The sequence below is a fragment of the Peromyscus leucopus genome, chromosome 1 (assembly GCF_004664715.2).
Source record: "Peromyscus leucopus breed LL Stock chromosome 1, UCI_PerLeu_2.1, whole genome shotgun sequence".
NCBI lineage: Eukaryota > Metazoa > Chordata > Mammalia > Rodentia > Cricetidae > Peromyscus > Peromyscus leucopus.
The window spans coordinates 141,009,199-141,029,065 of NC_051063.1; the positions used below are offsets into that span (position 1 = coordinate 141,009,199).

A 19,867-nucleotide genomic window follows, 5' to 3' on the forward strand; every position below is an offset into this window, starting at 1 on the left:
TTTCTACCCACTCACCATCTTTTATTTTCTGAGACAAGGTTTCTTACTCAACGTGAAGCTTATCAATTGAGCTAAATGAGCCAGCCAATGAGCTTCAGGGATCCATCTGCCTGTCTCACACCACTAACTCCTTTCCAGATGAGGGCTGTCATACCTGGCCTTTTAGGTTTATTTCTGGGGACCCAAACCAACATCCTCACACTAGGATGACAGGTGCTTTCCTCACTGAGTCATATTCCCAGCCCTGCCCTTTACTGTTCTTAATCAGAGGAATATCTTACCCAGTAGTCCCCTCCCTCTCCTAACTAGGAGGAGGGTCAAGGATCCAGGCAACAAAGCCATCACTTACTGTGCATCTGTCTGCAGTAGATCCGACCACAGAAGCCATGAGTCCTCTTTACCTTGTGGCAGCATCTATTTGTCAGCTGGCCCAGGGAAGTGATAATGGAATCAGTCCACCCAGCCTCTGAGTCGCCAAAATTATGGACTGCTGCTACCTTTTCAGTTGTATGTTTCCAGTATCTTTCTCAGGATGTTTTGGCTTGTGCCCTATACTGTTCTCACCCTTTCATTTGACACCAGACAAGACTCCTGTCTCAAGGCAAAAGCACATGTTGGTAACACCAGGGTAGAATTCTTTGTGAAGATCAGATGGGTAAAGCAGAATAAAGATGCTTAGAATCAGCATTGATTCAAAACTTCAACAGTTTTATATTCATTTCTCAAAGAGACAAAGTACTTTCCAGAAAGAGCATACATTGCTGCATCGCCGCCTCCTCCTCCTCCTCCTCCTCCTCCTCCTCCTCCTCCTCCTCCTCCTCCTCCTCTCCTCCTCCTCCTTCTCCTCTTAAAACATAATCTTTGAGACTGGAAAGATGGCTCAGCAGTTAAGAGCACCAGTTACTCTTCCAGAGGACCCAGTGGGATCAATCCCAGAGTCCAAGTGACAGTTTGCAATGCCTGTAACTCCACTGCAGAGGATTCTAGTGTGGTGCACAGTAATACATGTGGGTGAAAACACAATACATCTAAAAGAAAAATAAATAATTCTTTGTGTGTGCATGTTTATAAGTACAACTCTGGATATCTCACCACAATACACTTATAAACATCAGAGAACATCCTTGGATGTGTGTCCTTCCCTTCTACTTGGAAAGACAGGATCTTTTTGGTTTTCACAGCTGTGTGCTCCAGGCAAGCTTTCCCATGAGCTTCTACCTGAGTCTCCAGTTTTAATAGCATGCGCTATGATATTGACTCTACCTGAGCACATGAACGTGCCTCATGGGGCTGAATCCTGAAGTCCATTCCTAGTTTGTAAAGCTAGGGTTCCCAGGGAACAATTTTTAATCTTATGTAGCAGAAATACTGTTTCTTCAAGAGTCCTCATTAGCACAGATATTAAGGGTTTTTTTTTTTCATGCTAAATGCCACTCAATCAATTTCTGATTTTGATCATTCAAATTTTCAAGTTACAGGCTTCTAATATTCAGGGAATTAAAAGAGGCAATCCATTCCCCTTGTCTAAAGTCCCAGTTTTACATCTTTAATCTGTGTGGCTGACATTACTGGGAGGATCTTGAGATGAAAATTTTGCCTTGATCCTTTGGGGACTTGTAAGCATTCTTTGACAAACACCACTCAATTTTTAAGCATGTCAAAAATATTTTTTTCTGACAGGGTCAATTTTCAGGAATATCTCCCTGGTTTTGCTTAGATAATTAATAGAGAAATGAGTGATTTTCTAAATCAGAACAAGCAGGAAAGATTTAAAGTAACACACTGATTATATAATTAATTCTCAGTTGTAAATTCATTTTGATGGTGTTAATTCTCTCCCAGAGGCTCAAAGCTCCTTTATTGCACCTATGGAGCTGTGTTCACCAGAGACACGGGGCAGGCAACAAGGCCTTAAGGAAGGAAAGCTCGCCTGATACATTCCTTGTGTTTTGTTTGCTTTAAAAGAGCGAGCAGCTATGTTATGCCACAGGCACATTATTGATCCTTCTTTCGACTCTCTTTAAAACTCAGCCTAAGACTCAAACCTCCTGGTGCTCTATAAACACATGCACAATTAAAAGATGGTGATTGTGCATTCATCTTTACATGATAAGCACCTTTAAGAGTTGGGCTTTGTCCTGTTTTTGTCTTCCTGTCAATTTTACTCATTCTTAGAGTGCATTAAACGAATGGAAGCAGGAACCGGTGTTCTGGAACAATGGGGGAAAGTGGCCACAATCACTGGTTACTCAAGCAGGAGGACCTGAGTTCATATCCCCAGCACCCACATAAGCAACAGAAAGGTACAGCAGCCCACTTGTAATACTAGCACATGGGAGGTGGAAACTGGGTTTCAAGAACAAGCTGGCCACTTAAACTAGTAAAGCAGCAAGCCCTGGGCTCAATTAAGAAAGCCTGCCTAATACATAAGGTAGAGAATGCCTCTGCTTCCATACGCACCCTTCACCCACCTACACAGATGTGCCCACATGCACATAGACACACATATCATGTGCACACATCTAACAAAAAAGAAACCTTGTAAAATTGGATTCTGGATTTGAAATCTTCCTTTTTTTTTTTTTTCCTGCTCTGCCTGCTATTGATGACAGGTGCTTGCACATCGAGTAGCCCCTCAGTCATGAGGATTTCACTTAGGCCTCTATCCTTTTACAGGTTTATAATCATAAAGAAGACCTGCTGTGGCCATGTGGTCAGCTGCAATCATCTTGTTCATTTGTGCAGTCACACCAGCGGTCATCACTATTTTTCTAAACACGGTTCTCTGTATGAATCGGGAGCCTCTCTGGTGAAAGGACTCGAGGCATGCCGCCGCTGCCTGTCTTTCTGAATGAATCACTCTTACTCTTCCCAGGCAGTGTGGTGTCAGCAGCAGATGCAATGTTGTGTCTGCTAAACTGTTATCACCACATCCCCTGGTTCAATCTGAGATGTGTAAATAAAGCCAGCGGGATGCACATCCAGCTGCTAGACAATCTCTCAGAGCATTGGGGCAACATGAACAGACTTGTTCCAGAACAGCCTTTCTTAAGAAACCTAAACTCACCCCAGTATTCTTTAAGCTAGACAAAAGGCTGCTCATCTTTTGTCTTTTTGCCTACTTGAAGGGAAGGGGTTCGTGTTAATTACTGTACCAGGTAATTTACATATGTGATAAAGTTCTTTCCTGAGTGGTTTTTGTCAACATTATACAAAGGAGGCATGTCTTAGAAGAGAGGATCTTAACTGAGAAGCTCTATTCACAAGATTGGCCTGTAGGCATGGCTATGGAGCATTTCCTGATGAATGATTGATATGGGAGGGTCCAGCCCACTGTAGGTGGTGCCATGCTTGGGTTTTTAGTCCTCAGCTGTACAAGAAAGCAGGCTGACTAAGCAAGTAAGCAGCATTCTTCCATGGTGTCTGCTTCAGTTCCTGCCCTGAGTTCCTACCCTGACTTTGCAATATGATGACCTATAAGCTGTAGGACATAGACCCCTTCTTCCTCAAGTTATTTTTAGTCATGGTGTTTTATGACAGCAATAGAAAAGCAACCAAGACTTCTCATCTCTGCCTCCCCTTGCAGTCAGGGTCAAGATGATGTGAGTTTTTGTTTCCAGAACTGCGACTAAGACTCACACGGTAAAGGTCATCATGTTCACTGCTGTGGTGACTCTCTGAGTCCTCTGGGTTCAGGTTCTGGCCCTCAGGTGCTTGTGCAGAAGCAAGGGTAATGAACTGTAATGATGTCAGTTTTTTCTTAGATGAAAATGGAATGAAACTTTCCTCAAAAATATTTTCAAAAGGCATCAAATAGTACACATTCTTATGAATGCTGCACAAGAAAATCCCGGTGAGGGGATTAGTGTTGGTCTTGCAGAATGGAGTGCTTGCTCCTAGAAGGGTATTATGAAGTGAGAGCACCCTGCATGCCTGGCCCCTCTTGCAAATGTCAATTTCCTTTTCTGTGTCTCTGTAATGTTGTAATACTACCAGAGAAAGCTCACGAACATGCTGGTACCATGTTATGTGAATCATCCAGCCATGGGAATTGTGAGCCAAATACCTTCTTTACTTTGTAAATCACTCACCTCATGTATTCTGTGGCAGCAATCCAAGTAAGTTAATGTACACACAAAGCTCTCATGTACTCTGTCATAGCAATCCAATTAAGTTATTGTACACCCAAAGCTCATCCATGACAGGACCAGAACAGCACCCTCTTCCCCTCAACTCCATAGACTGTTATTCAGAGCTACACCTTTGCTTTCCTGAAAATGCAAATACTACTAAAGGTTTTGTATGCATTGCTATATAGGTAGATGTTACTTTTAAAACTGTAAAATTGGTATACCTTATTTGATATAATTTTGCAGTGTAGCAAGTGAGCAAAATGTTGGCTACTATAAAGATTAGTGTGTTTCCAGAATGTGCAGGTCTATGGAGTTCATATGCCTTAGGAGTTTTATTTTACATTTTATCTAAATTTTCATCTATTGATCTAAAAGTCACCGATTACCTGTCAGTTTTTTCTTAGATGAAAATGGAATGAAACTTTCCTCAAAAATATTTTCAAAAGGCATCAAGTAGTACACATTCATATGAATGTTGCACAAGAAAATCCCAGAGGAAATTTGAGGGAGGAACACCTAGCAGGAGCCCGTTTCTCAAAATGATGCATTGTATGAAAAGTAGAGAGAACACAAACCCATAGACACACAGAGAACAAAGGGCAGAAAGAACAAATATCTGATGAATGGATACTTTTAAAAAAGACCACCCGCATATATGCTACAGTTGTATAGCTTGGTCCTTTTGTGGGACTCCTAACAGTGGGAGCAGGGGCTGTTTCTGACTCCTTTGCTGGCTTTTGGGACCCTACTCCTCATACTGGGTTGCCTTGCCTTAATACAAGGGTAGGGGCTTAGTCTTATGCAACTTGATATGCTGTGTTTTGTTGATATTGATGGGAGACCTGGCCTTTCCTAAGCAGAAAAGGAGGAGTGTGTTGGGTGGGAACAGAGGGGGGCTGTGGAGAGAGACTAGGAGGAGAGTAGAAATGAGAAACTGCAGCTGGGATTTAAAATAAATAAGTAAAATGTAAAAAATGCCTCCCCAAACATATGACACTTCTTCTACTGAGTGACTCGTTCTTAGCAGTTGCTAGTCCTGGCTTAAGTCCACTGGAACATGCTTGTCAACACAGACAAATTCCTTACTGTCTCTATACTCTAGCTTCCTGGAAACAGGACTGAGTCCTGGTACCTGTGTGACATGCCCATTGACAGATTGATGACTTAAAAGATAACTTCAGACGTGCAGAAAAGGAGTCAATGTGTTCCTGGATGACTAAGAGTTGGAAGTATGGTGTGACCATAAGAGGACAGACAGCAGTCAGTGTGGGCGGGCATCCTAAGGCGGCTTCTCTAATCCCATGGAACTTGAATTTGACTGTTCAGTTTCGTGCATTCATGGCACCTAGAACCTTGCTCGGTGTCTCTGCACTTGCCAGTTTCCCAGGTCACTGTCAGTAGTACTTGGACATCATTGCACACATAAGCCCCTGCTCTTACACTGTATCAACTCATTTCTCCATCGAGAAAGCATCTTAGCTCTGAGGAGTCCCTGCTGCAATTCTGTGGATCCTCAGAATATAGTCAGATGGGGCAAGCTGGTCTTATCTATTGGTCTAATAAGTCTGACCAGTGGGAGGGTGTGGACGATGTTAATCACATATATAACTACGAAAGTACAAAAACCACCTTCCTGTATGTAGAGGCTGCGATGTCTTGATCAGCACAGAGAAACATTGTTGAAAGACCACCAAAACAACTCAGAGAACAGAAGGTATCCTTGATCCTAACCATGAGGATACATCCTTCAGCTGGACATATCCCGTGTCATGTATGAACATCAAATGCCTTATGTAGGGATTCTGTAGAGGCATGGAAATGCATGAAGAAATGCACTTCATCTGAATGAATAAAAAGAATTGATCCCTTTCTGTATCATAAATTTCAGAGGAAAAGGATATATCATGCATCGCTGTTTTTCCAAAAAGCTTTTAGAGCTAAATATTGTATTTAATATTTACATCAAAACAATATGGAACAAGTTGCTTAGCTTCCCAGATTTTTTCAATAGCCATTACTAGTATTCTTTGAAATGCTTGTGTGGGTAGTAAACTTTTCAAAGACAAACAGTAGGTTAAACCTAACGGACAATCAGTAATTAGCCATCCGTGATTCCTTCCACGGGCTGGAACTAACTATCCTTAGAGGTAAGGCTGTGAACAATCACTGGTAGAAAAAAATACCAGCCCCTTCTTGTCTCAGGGACTAGAGGAAAACTACTCCATTCCTCTGCTTCATCATCCACCATTTATAGGTTATACTAGCCTACTACGCCATGACTGTCACCTGGGCTACAGGATACACAAAATCCCCTAACTGCCAATTCCAAATGGTTAGTTGGAGGATTAAGAAGTTATAGAGTAAATGTACATTGAATATATTCAGAATTTAGTCCATGTCACTAATAAGATGATGGAAAAATAGTGTAAATACAGGAATAGAAAGTTTTATTTTGCCTATTACATTGAATAATTCTGCACTTGTAAAACTTGGATAATGCACATCAATATTTAAATAAGATTTACACAGATGTATATAGTTAATTAATATTCAGGGTCTGATAATAGTGCTATAAGTAGTTGTTGGTGTGCTGGCTATATTTTACATTGCTTGGTGTTGCTATAACAAAATGCCCAGGGCTAGGATAGTCTCTTTGTAGAAAGGCCTATGTAGTTCATGATCCTGATAGCAGGGATGGCTGGTGCCATGGTGGGGTCCTTTAGCTGTGTCACATCATGGAGGAGAGAAAATAGCCAAGCACATGGTAACCATGCTTTAGTTCAAATTATGATAAAAATATTTTAATACCAAATATATCTAGAAATGGGAGAAAATAGTGAATCCATGGGTCATTCAGAATAAGTTCTATAAAATAGTCAAATAAGCAAACATCTCATGGGAAGCACTGTCTTTAAAAATGCTTAACAGAAAAAATTCATAGCAATAGGTGTAAAATATACCCTGGGTGTATAAATTTGATATTACAATCCAGAATTGAGACTATCTTTCGTCATGCTTCTGAGTTTTCAGGGAACCTAAGCTCTCATTGAGAAAGTTTCTCTTAAATTTATCTACAGTGGTATCAGTTAGGATGCTGATTAAATGACCATTCAGTTCAACGCTGAAGATGGTTAAGAACACCTTTGTGGATATTAGAAATGAGAAGACAAAAGGCCATAGCATGGACATCCTGTGACATGATAGAAGACATAAGCAGAGCCACAAAGAGAGTGTATTCATTGAGTGCAGTTGAGTGTTTGGACCACAGATGACCTTCTTTATGTGTCACTTCCGAATATTCAACCAACATGAAGACTTTTTCATTTTAATGTATGCATATATATGATTTTGTTTTGAAACAATGCGTATGAAAATAAAATGAAATCATTTTATAATTTGGCTAATATAATCCAAGTGACTTAGTTGATAAATAATTTAAAAAGTACAGGATCTTGATTACTCTGACTCAAAAAAAAAATACGCAAGTCTGAATCTTATCTGTGGATACCGAACATTCACAGCAAAACGTCAAATTCATTTAAAAACTGAAAGGATGCTGTCACAATCCTTCATGAGTTTGCTGTACTAATTAACACTTGCTTCTTATCAGAACCTTAAGTTTTGGCTGTTTGTTTTGGGGGGTGTAATCAAACAATAAAAATGGGGAGTTTTTTAGAAAATTGAGCCACACGGAAATTTGAGTCATTTTCCAAGAAATTGTTTTGACCTAAGGTCAAGGCTGCTGCAAGGGGGAAGCTCCTTTGCCCTTTGGGTCAAGCTCCCCAGAGCCTTGGAATGCTCCTTTGTAAACACACAGGGCTTATGTAGCAGACAGAGATGGGTTTTGACCATTGTGTCTATTCATAGGCAATTGTGGGTTGCTGAGTATGAATGAGGTCGCCTTAGCTGCATGTCTAACTTTTAGCACAAACTGCTTAAAGAATGATAGTAAGTGGAAAATAAATTAAAATTAAGGGAGAGAGTAAAACTGTCTCACAAAGCTGCCGTTGCAAGAAGAAGCAACAACCTCAGTGTTTCCTTCTGCACCAAATGGTGGGGTAGGTACTACTTTAATCCCTGAGGGATTAATACACCCTCTCTCTATATAAATGCACTGCCCTATTGGTGTATTTCCCTGCAACCACCACAGAGGGCGCTTGCTTCCTCATTTCATTTATGACTCTATTTAAATGAGATAAATAAAGCAAAAAAAGAAGATGAAAACAAGTTTGTTTGTTTGTTTTTCTTTCTTTTGCAGGATAGAGAATATCCTAGGAGTGTTCCCTTAGGATTGTCTACATGGTGATTTGCCATAACTCTAACCCAAGTAGCATTCTCAATAAGAAAGTTTGATAAAGACCTTTGCTATATACAGCAAGTGCAATAGACTGAACTGATGCAGAGAGACAATAGTAGGGAACAACACAAGCCAAGAAATAGTGTAAAAATGTCAGTGTAGGAATATCCCTTCCTTGGGCATTTGAATAATTACTAAATTATGTTTATAGTGTTATAGCTACTTATCATAGTAAAATATATTGAAGATCTTCTATATACAAGTTAGAGATAACAAGTTAGACAGCAGAATTCTATTTTATATAAGGAATTGAAGACTAAGGAAGATACGGTTATATAGTATTCCAGCTTCATGAATAAGTCTCAGTACAGTGTCAGATCTGCTTGCAGGCTGTGACAATAGACCTATGCAGTCCAGCTGCCTATAACATGTCTCCGAGCACACTTACTCTGTTTCTGACATAACTGCCCAGGGACAATAGAAGTTTTCCAGATATCTGCAGTGTGTTGGAAACACGGTTAAGATGCATCAGTTTGCGAAAGAAGTCACAGTACTCAGAAATGTATTGTGTGTGCCTCCAAAGGGTCCTGTTCTTACTGTGGGGCCCGTCTGCAGCACTCTCATAGAAGAGGGTTTAATGTACTTTAGATAACCTAAGGACAGAGGGGAAAACAGCTGGCCATGCTGAAGCAATTGCAGAATTCTCTGCAGGGACCTGAAGCCTCTGGTCCCATGGACCCCCCCCCCCCCCATCATCTATGGATCCTAAGACAGTTATAGGGGCTGTAACCAAGAGTGAACTCTATATCCTGGAACAATAAACATTTTTCGAAAATGTGGCTATTCTCTTGAAATAACTGTTTTGCTTTGTTTTCAAGTAGCTAATATAAATCTCGATTTTTATGTTTCCTAGGAATCTGAGAAAAAGGGACTAATTGAGAGAATCTATATGGTACAGGATATTGTTTCCACTGTCCAGAACATCTTAGAGGAAGTCGCTTCATTTGGAGAAAGGATTAAGAAGTAAGTTCTGTCGATGGGCAGTGGTGTATAAACTAGACCTGGCACCCACAGGATGGTGGGGTGAGGAGGGCATGGGATCCTGTAAGTGATAAGAAAAGCAATGGTATTACACAAACTGGGAGTGACCTTAGCTGCCTTATCCTTTGGGCTTGGCAACTTCTCAGAACTGGGGTGAAGATATGACTCAGTTTACACTAGCCTGAGCACAACTATTTTTCCCTGTTATTGAAAATAGGTTCTTTTCTCACATAATGCACCCTGATTACAGTTTCCCCTCCCTCTACTCCCCCTACTTCCTCCCCACCTCACCTCCCACCCAGATCCATGCCCTTTCTGTCTCTCATTTGAAAAGAACAGACTTCTGAGAGATAACAACCAAACATGACAAACTAAAATATAATAAGATAAAACAAAAACTATCACATTGGATTTGGACAGAATAAACCAAGAGAAGGAAAAGATCCCAAGAGAAGACACAAGAATCAGAGATCCACTCATTTGCACACTCAGGAATCCCAAGAAAACATTAAACTGAAAGCCATAATATATATGCAGATATATATATCTGGTACGGTACAGACCCATGCAGGCCCTGCCTGCCTCTGTCTCTGTGAGCAGGACTATTAATAATTCCCCCTTTCACTTTTAGAAATATGCTGGTTTTAAATATGATGGATTTAAAAAATAGGTTACTTTACTCAGAAATCAGAGAGAAGCAAATATGCTCTGAAGGGTTTTTAAATCTGAATGCAAGAATCCAGTAAATGATTAGAATACATTTTCTTACTTCTCCAAAAAAGCTACACAACTAGCAGTATCATACATCTGTGGTGTGACATGAAATTAATTCATAGCTTCCATGGGTGTACCAGGATTAGTTTCACCTTTTTTAACATGCTAGAGAGAACATCTTTCACCCTAGTCGGCCAAGTATACTATGACAAGACACATTTACTGCTGTTCACTATTGTTATATAAATGAGCAGGAATGATATGTTCCCCATACAATTTTCCTCATAAAAGCAAGCAAAAACAATCCAGAAGAAAAAGAAGGAAGGAAGAGAGGAAAGAAGAAAGAGAGAAAGAAAGAAAAGAAAAGAAGAGAAAAGGAAAGCAGGATACATTTCCTCAAATCCAGCCTTTAATGTGCTACCCTCTACTTTTTGGTCAAAGAACTCCACTCTTTTAATGGAGGCTAGGATCCATGTTTTTGTTTTTATTTTATGTAGCCTTAATATGTATAAGGGCATCTTTGTCTGGTATGATATGTGAGTTTTAACTGTTTTCTTTAGGTTTATAAACAGATAATGTTCCTTCTCTGATCCAGAATTGTAGCATCTGTGTTTTGTAAATCCATACTCATGTTATTGGTCATGTCTGTGTAGGTTATTCTAAATACCTAAAGAGGATACTAGTTTTGAAATTGTAGAAGTAAAGAAATTTCAACTAGTTTTAAATACCCAGTGAAAGTTTCTACATAAAAATGCAGGTGAATCCCAAGTGATGGTTAACATCAGGGAGTATATATAATAAATGTGTCTTCTGTGAATACTGTGGGTTTTCAGTTAGAAGTTCAAAGTCATTGCCAGTGAACAACATTATCCTATTATCAGGGTAGTAGTTTCTGTTGTTCCTGTTGCCATATGGACACATAATCTCTCTGTAGCTCTGACCAATTGAAACTTACTATGTATCCCAGGCTGGCCAGACATGACCTTGTAATCCAAGCTGACCTGTTACTCGTGGCAGTTCTCCTGCCTCAGCCTACTGAGTGCTACAATTACAAACATAAGCTGTGTGCCTGGCTGAATGCATGTATGGTTAAAACTAAGTCAAAAACGATGTTCAGAGGCTAGAGACAGGGCCCAGTGATTAGAGTACTTGCTGCTTTTCCAGAAGAGCCAGGTTCAGTTCTCAGAACCCACATTAGGCAACTAAAAATTGCCTTTAATTCCAGCCCCAGGGGATCTGACAGGCCTGGCCTCAATGGACCACCCATCTGTATCCCCTTGTACATACCTACAACCACACACACACACAAATGCACACATGCTCATGATTAAGAAAAGTAAAATTTGAAAAACAAACACTTTAAAATGCTCAGGTTTCTATTAAATTTACACAGTGTATTTTTCATTCCTGATATCTTAAGAGAAAGGAATTATAGTGCGGATTTGTACTGACAGATGTTGACACTTTATCTGTTTTCCTAATTTCACATGATTAACAAATCCTGCCTTAGAGGAGCTTCGCAAATGTTGTCCTGAAGCATATGGAATAGTAGTATACAATGAGGAAAGTGGATAAGTCTTTATTAGCTTATTTTGCTGAGAATACAGTGTGTACATAGTAGCTGTATAGGTAAGAGTAGCATCAGATGGTAACATGCTGGCCAACCACTGTGCGCAGCCATTCTACAAACAATGAGTGTTTTTGTAGAATCACCCAGTGCTGAACAGAGTAGTTCCTAGCAGAGCATGGTAAAGGATTGCTAGTACAACCTAGGATCCTGAAGAGAGTGATTCAATTTGTAATCCAGGATCACAGTCAATAAGCCTCGGAGGAGCTTGGACTTGAACCTGCTTCTGTTACTGTTATACAGTAATACTATCACTCTCCAAGAATTTTTTTTTCAGTAAGAGAGAACAAAATATTAATAGCCAAATATAATTGTATAGCTTTCGTAGATAAGAGCCAGGTAGGATACTAGGGGAAGCTTGATGAACACAGAAGGTGACTTAAAAGAGAGGGACCTAGAAGGCAAGATGGAAGAAGCAACTAAGCAATCTCAGAATGGGAGAAAATAGTTTGTCAAAAGGTGGGTGGGGGCTGCAGCAGATGGGCACCCTGTGCATAGACTCAAACGCAAACACTATGGACCAGTGGTTCTCAGCCTTCTAATGCTGCTCCCTTTTAATACGGTTCTTCATGTTGGGGTGATTCCCGACCGTTTTCGTCTCTACTTCACAACTGTAATTTTGCTGCTGTTATGAACAGTAATATAAATACCCGTGTTTTCCGATGGTCTTCTTTTTTTTGGGGGGGGGGTGGTTCTCAGTACACAGATTGAGAACTACTGTTGTAGAAGATACAGGGAGAGATGGGGAAAGCAATATGTGCATGGGATAGGGAGAAAAGTGGTGATGCTTGGGAGCAAGGCACATCACAAAAGACCTTGAGCAGACAGAAAAAAAAAAAAGTCCCTGAAAAAAAAAAAAAAAGAGTGAAGAATGTACTGGAAGCCAGAAGGGTAAGAGGATGTGGAGTGGGGGCAAGGCCGAGGAAGGAAGATGATGTTTGGTCCAACTGTCTCTATCCTTAAACATCTCTAAAACACAAATGTAGCTGTTGTGTGGCTCATAATGTAAAAGGAAATGTGTCTGATAGGAGAAGAGGGCAGAGTGATTTAAGCAGGCTCCCATCTCTACAGTGCTTTTGAGGGGCAGCTGTGCCTAGCACAGCTGTGGTGGCCATGCCCGGAACGTGTTTACAGGAATGAACAGAGCACTGTTGTGCCCAGCTGCAACCCAGGAAGGCTCATGGGCTCGACTCCTATTAATTCTTTGCCTATTCATTATTACAGTGACCTTAAAGTCCCTGCTGGGCATTCAAGTGGGATGTCATGTGTCACACTCTTGGAATTCTATTGTAATTCTGTGCTTACAAACCAGGAAAACTTCTACCCAGCCTTTGGCAACAAGGAGCATTTTACGTGAAACTCTTAGAGCAAGGCTTCCATGCTACTTTCTGGAAGATTATCACCAGTGCTGTATATATACATGGGAGAAACAGTAGTTTACCCTTCCTGCTTTATTTTCTCTGATTACTTTTTTTTCTAGTATATGCAAATTTCAAATATGTTTACACAGCATGTTGAAACTCTTGGTCAGCACTACACTCTCCTAGAGAATAGGTCAGATGGTCTGAAGAGCTGAGTATACTGAATGTCCCTTGGTGGAATGATGGTTCCAACCCCATGTCCTTGAGCATCTTGGGCAAAGTTTTGAAGAGTTGGTAAGATTAAGGGAGCCTAGTGACTCATTCCCGCAGAGGGTCTAGAGTAGTGGTTCTTAACTTTCCTAATGCTGAGACTCTTTAATGCACTTCCTCATGTTGTGGTGACACCTAACCATAAAATTATTTTTATTATTATTTCATAATTGTAATTTTGCTATTATTATGAATCGTGATGTAAATATCTGTGTTGTCCAATGGTCTTAGGTGACCCCCGTGAAAGGTGACCCACAGGTCAAGAACCACTGGTCTAGAGTGTAGGTGACACATTTGTGTAAAATAGGACTGTCTTCACTAGGAAGTGGTGTTGGGAAAGTAAGTTAAGCACAGTTAGAATCATAGGGAACTCAGCAGAATGACAATTACACATTTTATTTACCCTGAGAGAAGCATGATAAAAGGGACAAAGAATAAAGGACAAATGCCTAGAAGAGCATTAGTAAGCTACCATGAGAACAGTGTACATGGTGAGGCCAGTTTGTTGGATATGGCATAAGAGAAAAATCTACAGGGACGTGTGGCCAGTAGTTTGTGTTTCTGAGAGTGGAGGTATCTGAGGGCTTCACTTGTCCCAGCCTAAGAAAAAAGCAGCCATTGAAATTGTCATGAATTCACCCCAACCTAGCATGGAGTGGGGACCATAGGAAAGAACTGCACTCAACTTACTGGGTGGTGTCCTAATCATTTTTACCAGGTGCCTTGAAGTTTACAAAATAATATCTTCACATGGGGTGAGTTCATGCTAAGAAGGTTAGCTTTTTATCCCCCATGACAAGAATTTGGAGAGCTCCCATCTCAAGAAAACGACTCAAGTCTATGAAAGTGTTTCATTAATTATTTGATTTCAAGATGTGCAAGCTGCGTTGACCAAGGTTATTCAGTTATTGAGTGTGCTACAGAAGACGCCCACCAGAACTCTGGCCTTTGACATACATAGACATTGCATGCCTTCTATGGGCACACACAAATGTTAAGGTCACATGAATTGGTGGCTTCCTCCAGCGTTCCTGACTATCCCAATCTCCATCTTAGAGCTTTGACACTTAAGTGTGGGAGAGATTATTTCTACTTTCTTGATTTGTTTGTTATACATTTAATTGCATTAAAAAAAGATTTTATTTCCTACCTGTTCCTTCCTGGTGTTTCAAAGTAAAATACATTTTCCTCCACAGACTTCATTTCTAATGACCTTGGTAGGTTTTGTTAGTGCACTTCTTGTATGAAATGGATTTTGGATTTTCTATTAGATCTGCCTATCACATAAGAAAACTTTTCATCCTTTCACGGCAGTGCCTGTGCATTTGAGTTTGGTTTGGAGCATTGCTCATGGCTACAAGACAATGAGTTTGTAGAGATCAGGACGAGTTTGGTAGAGGTTGCTTCCTCTGTCTCACAGTGAAAGCCTCCAAAAGAGCATTCCTAGAGAGGACTTCTGCCAGAGGTTTTTGTAAAGATAAGAAGCATTCCTTTGGTGCCTCTTTGTCTCAGTTTCCTTGTGCATATAAGCTGAGTTTGTCAAACAAGTTTCTTCTGCATATTTGTGGGGATGATTCATGTACCAGCTCCTTTCTTTTTGCTAATATATTTAAGTATTGTGGTTGATTTTTAGATGGGATGCCAAGCTCACCACCCTGGAATAAACTCCCTGTGCTTTGTGAAACAGTGCCCTCATATATTACTTTTTGCCTCTTCATTGCTGGAATTTATGATATATACACATGCCTAAGATTTCACAGCTGTGATTAATACTGTGGCCAGTTATTTTTCTGTTCTTCAAAATTCCTCAGGATTAGAAGGCTCCAGTTGTGTTTACCCTCCTCTGTTCTCTAGAAGTTTTCAATGGAGTTGGAGAATTGACACTTCCCTTCATATTTGAGAGAATTTGTTATTGAGCATCTGGGAGTACAGTTTTTTTTCTTAAGGCTTTTAATTAAATATTCATCTCCTGTTCTCATATATATATATATATATATATATATATATATATATATATTCTGGTTTTTCTATGATTTATGTTTCTATAAGCTGTAATTTTTGTATAACTTACATTTTTATAAATTTTAACTCTTAGAGGTTAGTTTACTTAATTTGAATATTTTACTATTTTCTATTTTGTGTGTGTGTTCATAAATGTGTGTGGTTTATGCATATGTGTAGAGGGATGGTTATATGTAGAGGACCGAGCAGAATATCCAGTGTCTTCTTCTATGGCTCAACTCCTTATTGCCTTGACCAGGGTCTGCCACTGAACTGGAAGCTTGCTATTTCTGCTGGGCTCGTTGACCAGCAAGCTCTGGGGTTCTGCCTGTTTTCACTTGATTCTGGGGTTACAGGCACATGCAGCCATGCCTGGCTTTTTACATGGGTACTAGGGATTTGAACTCAGATCTCTATGTGGCCCAGCAAGCACTTTTACTTTATTGAGCCATTTTAGCCTGCATGTTCTACTTTTATATGTTAGCAAGATCTGTCCTGGCATCTTCCACTATACTTGAGAGTTGTTTTTCCTTTTTTGCTTCTTTGACAAAGACTTATCTATTAGTCTTTAGAAGGAACACTTACTTGCCTTCATGAATCTCTGCTTCCTTTTTCTCTTTCTTTACCTACATTTCCTCAGCACTTTCTGTGATCTTCACTCATTGATATTTTTTTCTGCCACTTGGCAATTATATCACTTACTGTCAATCTTTCTTGTTAATGTAAAGATTTAATCTTCTACACTTTCCTGTAATCACAGCTTTAACTCCATGACAGATATTTTAGATTGTAACAGTAATCATTTGCATTTAGCTAATGCCATTTTCTGATTTTTATCTTGATTTCTTCTTCAGCCAAGAAGTGTGTTGCTTAATTTAGGTTACTATGGAAATTTTCTGTACATTTTTTTTGTTTATAGATTGTAATTTCATTCCTTTATGTTCAGAAAATATTAGCCCAACAATAGCTTACTTCCATAATTTTTTCATGAAGGCTTAGTAAGCAGATTGGGTGGATTATACCTTATATACTGCCCAAGTTCAAATTGCTACCATCATATCTTGTATGTACTCTTTGTTTTTTGATGGATTTCTGCTAATAGTTACTTAGAGATCTGTCAAAACAATCCACTATGACTAGGAACGATCTCTTCTTAAACTTCCTTTTCTTTTTGCTTTCCATATTCTTGATGCTCTGTTCTTTGTTTTTACATATTGAAATAGTTATTTTATGAATTACTTTATTAATAATTAAGAAGTAACCTATTTATTTCTAATGACATTTTACTGTCTTGCTGACTTACACAGATGTAGCTATGCCAGATTTTCTTTGTTAGTTTCATGATCCATGCTTCATTATTTTCTTTCAAGATACCTCGCATTGCTTCTGATTTTTTCCTGCATCTAACACTTGATATCTTTCCATCGTAGGATATACTCGATTCAAATTTCATATGGTTACTAAGAGGTTTAGATTTAAATCTCTGATTTTTAAGTACCTTACTCATTCTTGATTTTTTAATGACTTAATTTTTTTAATGGCTTGTTATTTTCTAAAAACTTTTCCATATTAACCATGGCTGTATATATAACAAACCTATCAAGTTGGTCTCAACACCTGAAATCATCTGTCTCAGAATTTGTTTTCTGCTGTTCCTGCTGGGTTTTATTGATGGGGCCAGGTGCCCTTTGGTGTAAGCTGTGAACTTCCCTCCTTGGAATGCTGTGTTGGTGTGCTCAGATGTCTGGACTGGTCAGACTTACTGCTGAAGAGGATTTGGCCATGGGTCACCCTGGGCAAATACCAACTTCAGAATCTTGGTTTTTCTGCTTGTTTCTTTGGTTTGATTTGTGTGTGTGTGTGTGTGTGTGTGTGTGTGTGTGTGTGTGTGTGTGTGTGCATTATTGTTGTTCTTGTTTTGTTTTGTTATTGTTTTCAAATCTTTTCAATCTGTACAAGTAACCTAACCTCAGATAGATAATGTCAGTCCTGTGTAGCTTAGGTTTTCCTGCCTTGCCCACAGTCAGGACAAATCTTTGTTACCCGCCAGTCCCACAGCCGCTCAGACCCAACCAAGTAAACACAGAGACTTATAATGGTTACAAACTGTATGGTTGTGGCAGGCTTCTTGCTAACTGTTCTTACAGCTTAAATTAATCCATTTCCATAAATCTATACCTTGCCACATGGCTCATGGCTTACCGGTGTCTTCACATGCTGCTTGTCATGGTGGTGGCTGGCAGTGACTCCCTCTACCTTCCTGTTCTTTCTTTTCTCCTAGCTGTTAGTCCCGCCTATACTTCCTGCCTGGCCACTGGCCAATCAGTGTTTTATTTATTGACCAATCAGAGCAACAGATTGACATACAGACCATCCCACAGCAGTCCTGTCTTCCTGGACCCCAGGTTCTGACAATATCTATCTGGTCCCCCCTTTCCATTTACATGGATTTTCTTTCGGTTCTTCCTCCTTTCATTCATTCTGTTTCTCACTCCTTCTTACTGTAAATACATGGACTTTACGCCATGATTTCCTATTTATTTCTTAATTTAGGGAGGTTCTAGGCTTTTTTCTTTTCTGTCTCTCACTCAGGTAACAGAAACAAGCTAAAAACTCCCAGTATTTGATTTTTTTAAAAAAATGGTAGAATAATGACTTTAGAATTGAATTAAATTCTTATATTAATTTTATTTTTTCCATTATATTATTTTCTTAATTCCATGTTCACTGAATGGTGGCCTAGTTTCTTTCCAAATTTTTTTTCAGACCATTTGTCTACCATTTTACTCTTTTAAGAATATGTGATTTTATTGCTAAAAAGTGAATCATGATTTATATCTTTTCCTAAAAAATGAATTCAAATATTTTAAAATGTTTTATTATCTTCAGACTACTAGCTGATATAATTAGATTCCTTCTCATATTTATGTCATGTTTGCATGAGAGCAAAACAATTCAGTAGCTAAAATGTATTAAATAATTATTACACTACACAGTGTTTTGTATTCATCAATTGATTGGCTAGTCTGAGCATCACTGTAAGGTAGATGAAGTTTGTCAGTTTTGCATCTATAATATGGGAATGAAGCAGAGAGAAGCTGGATACACTACTTATGGTTTTTACTTTGGGCTAAAGAATGTTAGAACAGAAAACAGTTTTTAATTGCACAGTACTAGCACATAATCTGCAAAGGTCAAAAGGTCATATATTCATCCCTAACTATGGATGTCTAGGTAATGTAGTCTACTCATTTTGTTGCCATTATTAACAAGTATTCAAAATTACTGTTTGATATTCACATTTACTTTAGTTTTATTTTATTTCACAATGTATCCATTAGGAGGATCACACATGGTCAATGAAACAATATCCTAATGTATTCTATACCTCTTTTCTAAACCCTATCTCATTTAGCTATGAGTAGTTCTTTGGAATATATCTTGCAGGCATTTATTGTGGTAGAGACATCTATTAGTATAGTGTCCACACACCAGTAAATCCAGTAATAATTTTCTGGAGGTATTGATGTCTATATTTTGATGTTTTTACTAGCTTTGAATCTCCATGCTTGGGGATCGAGTGAGTGGTCTTTGTGTAGTGTCATTGTTTTCTAAATATATATATTTCAGATTCTAAATATTTAAATTTTTCTTATTATTATTTCTTTTGTTTGTTTGTTTGGTTTTTTTTTTTTTTTTTGAGACAAAGTTTCTTTGTGTAGCCTTGCCAGTCCTGGAACTAGCTCTGCAGACTAGGCTGGCCTTGAATTTACAGAGATCTGCCTGCCTCTGCTTCCTAAAGACATGCAGGCCACCATGTACCACCACCACTGACTTTTGTTGTTGTTGTTTGCTTTTCCTCTTTTGGGGGACCTGCCACCTAGCTCTCAAGTAAATCACACATGGAGTCTTTTTTCTTAATTATTTAAGAAATTATTAATTAAACAATTGTTAATTATTAATTAAACAAGCCTTAGCTTGGCTTGTTTCTTGCCAGCTTTTTTTAACTTAAATTATCTGGTCTACCTTTTGCTTCTGGGCTTTCCCCAATCTCTTGCTTCTGTAAATCTTACTCTTACCCTGTGGCTGGCTATGTAGCTGGGTAGCTGGCCCCTAGAGTCCTCCTCCTTCTCTGGCTACTTCCTCTCTCTCCCCAGATTTCTCCTTCTATTTATTCTCTCTGCCTGCCAGCCCCACCTATCCTTTCTCCTGCCTTGCTATTGGCCATTCAGTTCTTTATTAGACTGTCAGGTGTTTTAGACAGGCAAAGTAACACAGCTTCACAGAGTTAAACAAAAGCAACACAAACAAAAGTAATACACCTTAAAATAATATTCCCCAACAGATGTTGTTGTTTGTTTGTTTGTTTTTGAGACAAGGTTTCTCTGTGTAGCACTGGCTGTCTTGGAGCTTGTTCTATAGA

At 39.2% G+C, this 19,867-nt stretch overlaps 1 protein-coding gene across 4 annotated transcripts in view; it reads left to right on the plus strand.

Moving 5' to 3' along the window:
* Mctp2 (multiple C2 and transmembrane domain containing 2) overlaps window positions 1–19,867 on the plus strand; it is a 279,955-nt gene that overhangs the window by 246,281 nt on the left and 13,807 nt on the right. For all 4 annotated transcript variants that reach the window (XM_037198675.1, XM_037198670.1, XM_028880331.2 and 1 more), the window contains one exon: window positions 9,344–9,453. In XM_037198675.1, the coding sequence (XP_037054570.1) occupies window positions 9,344–9,453 (110 nt within the window). The remainder of the gene's footprint in view (window positions 1–9,343; window positions 9,454–19,867) is intronic.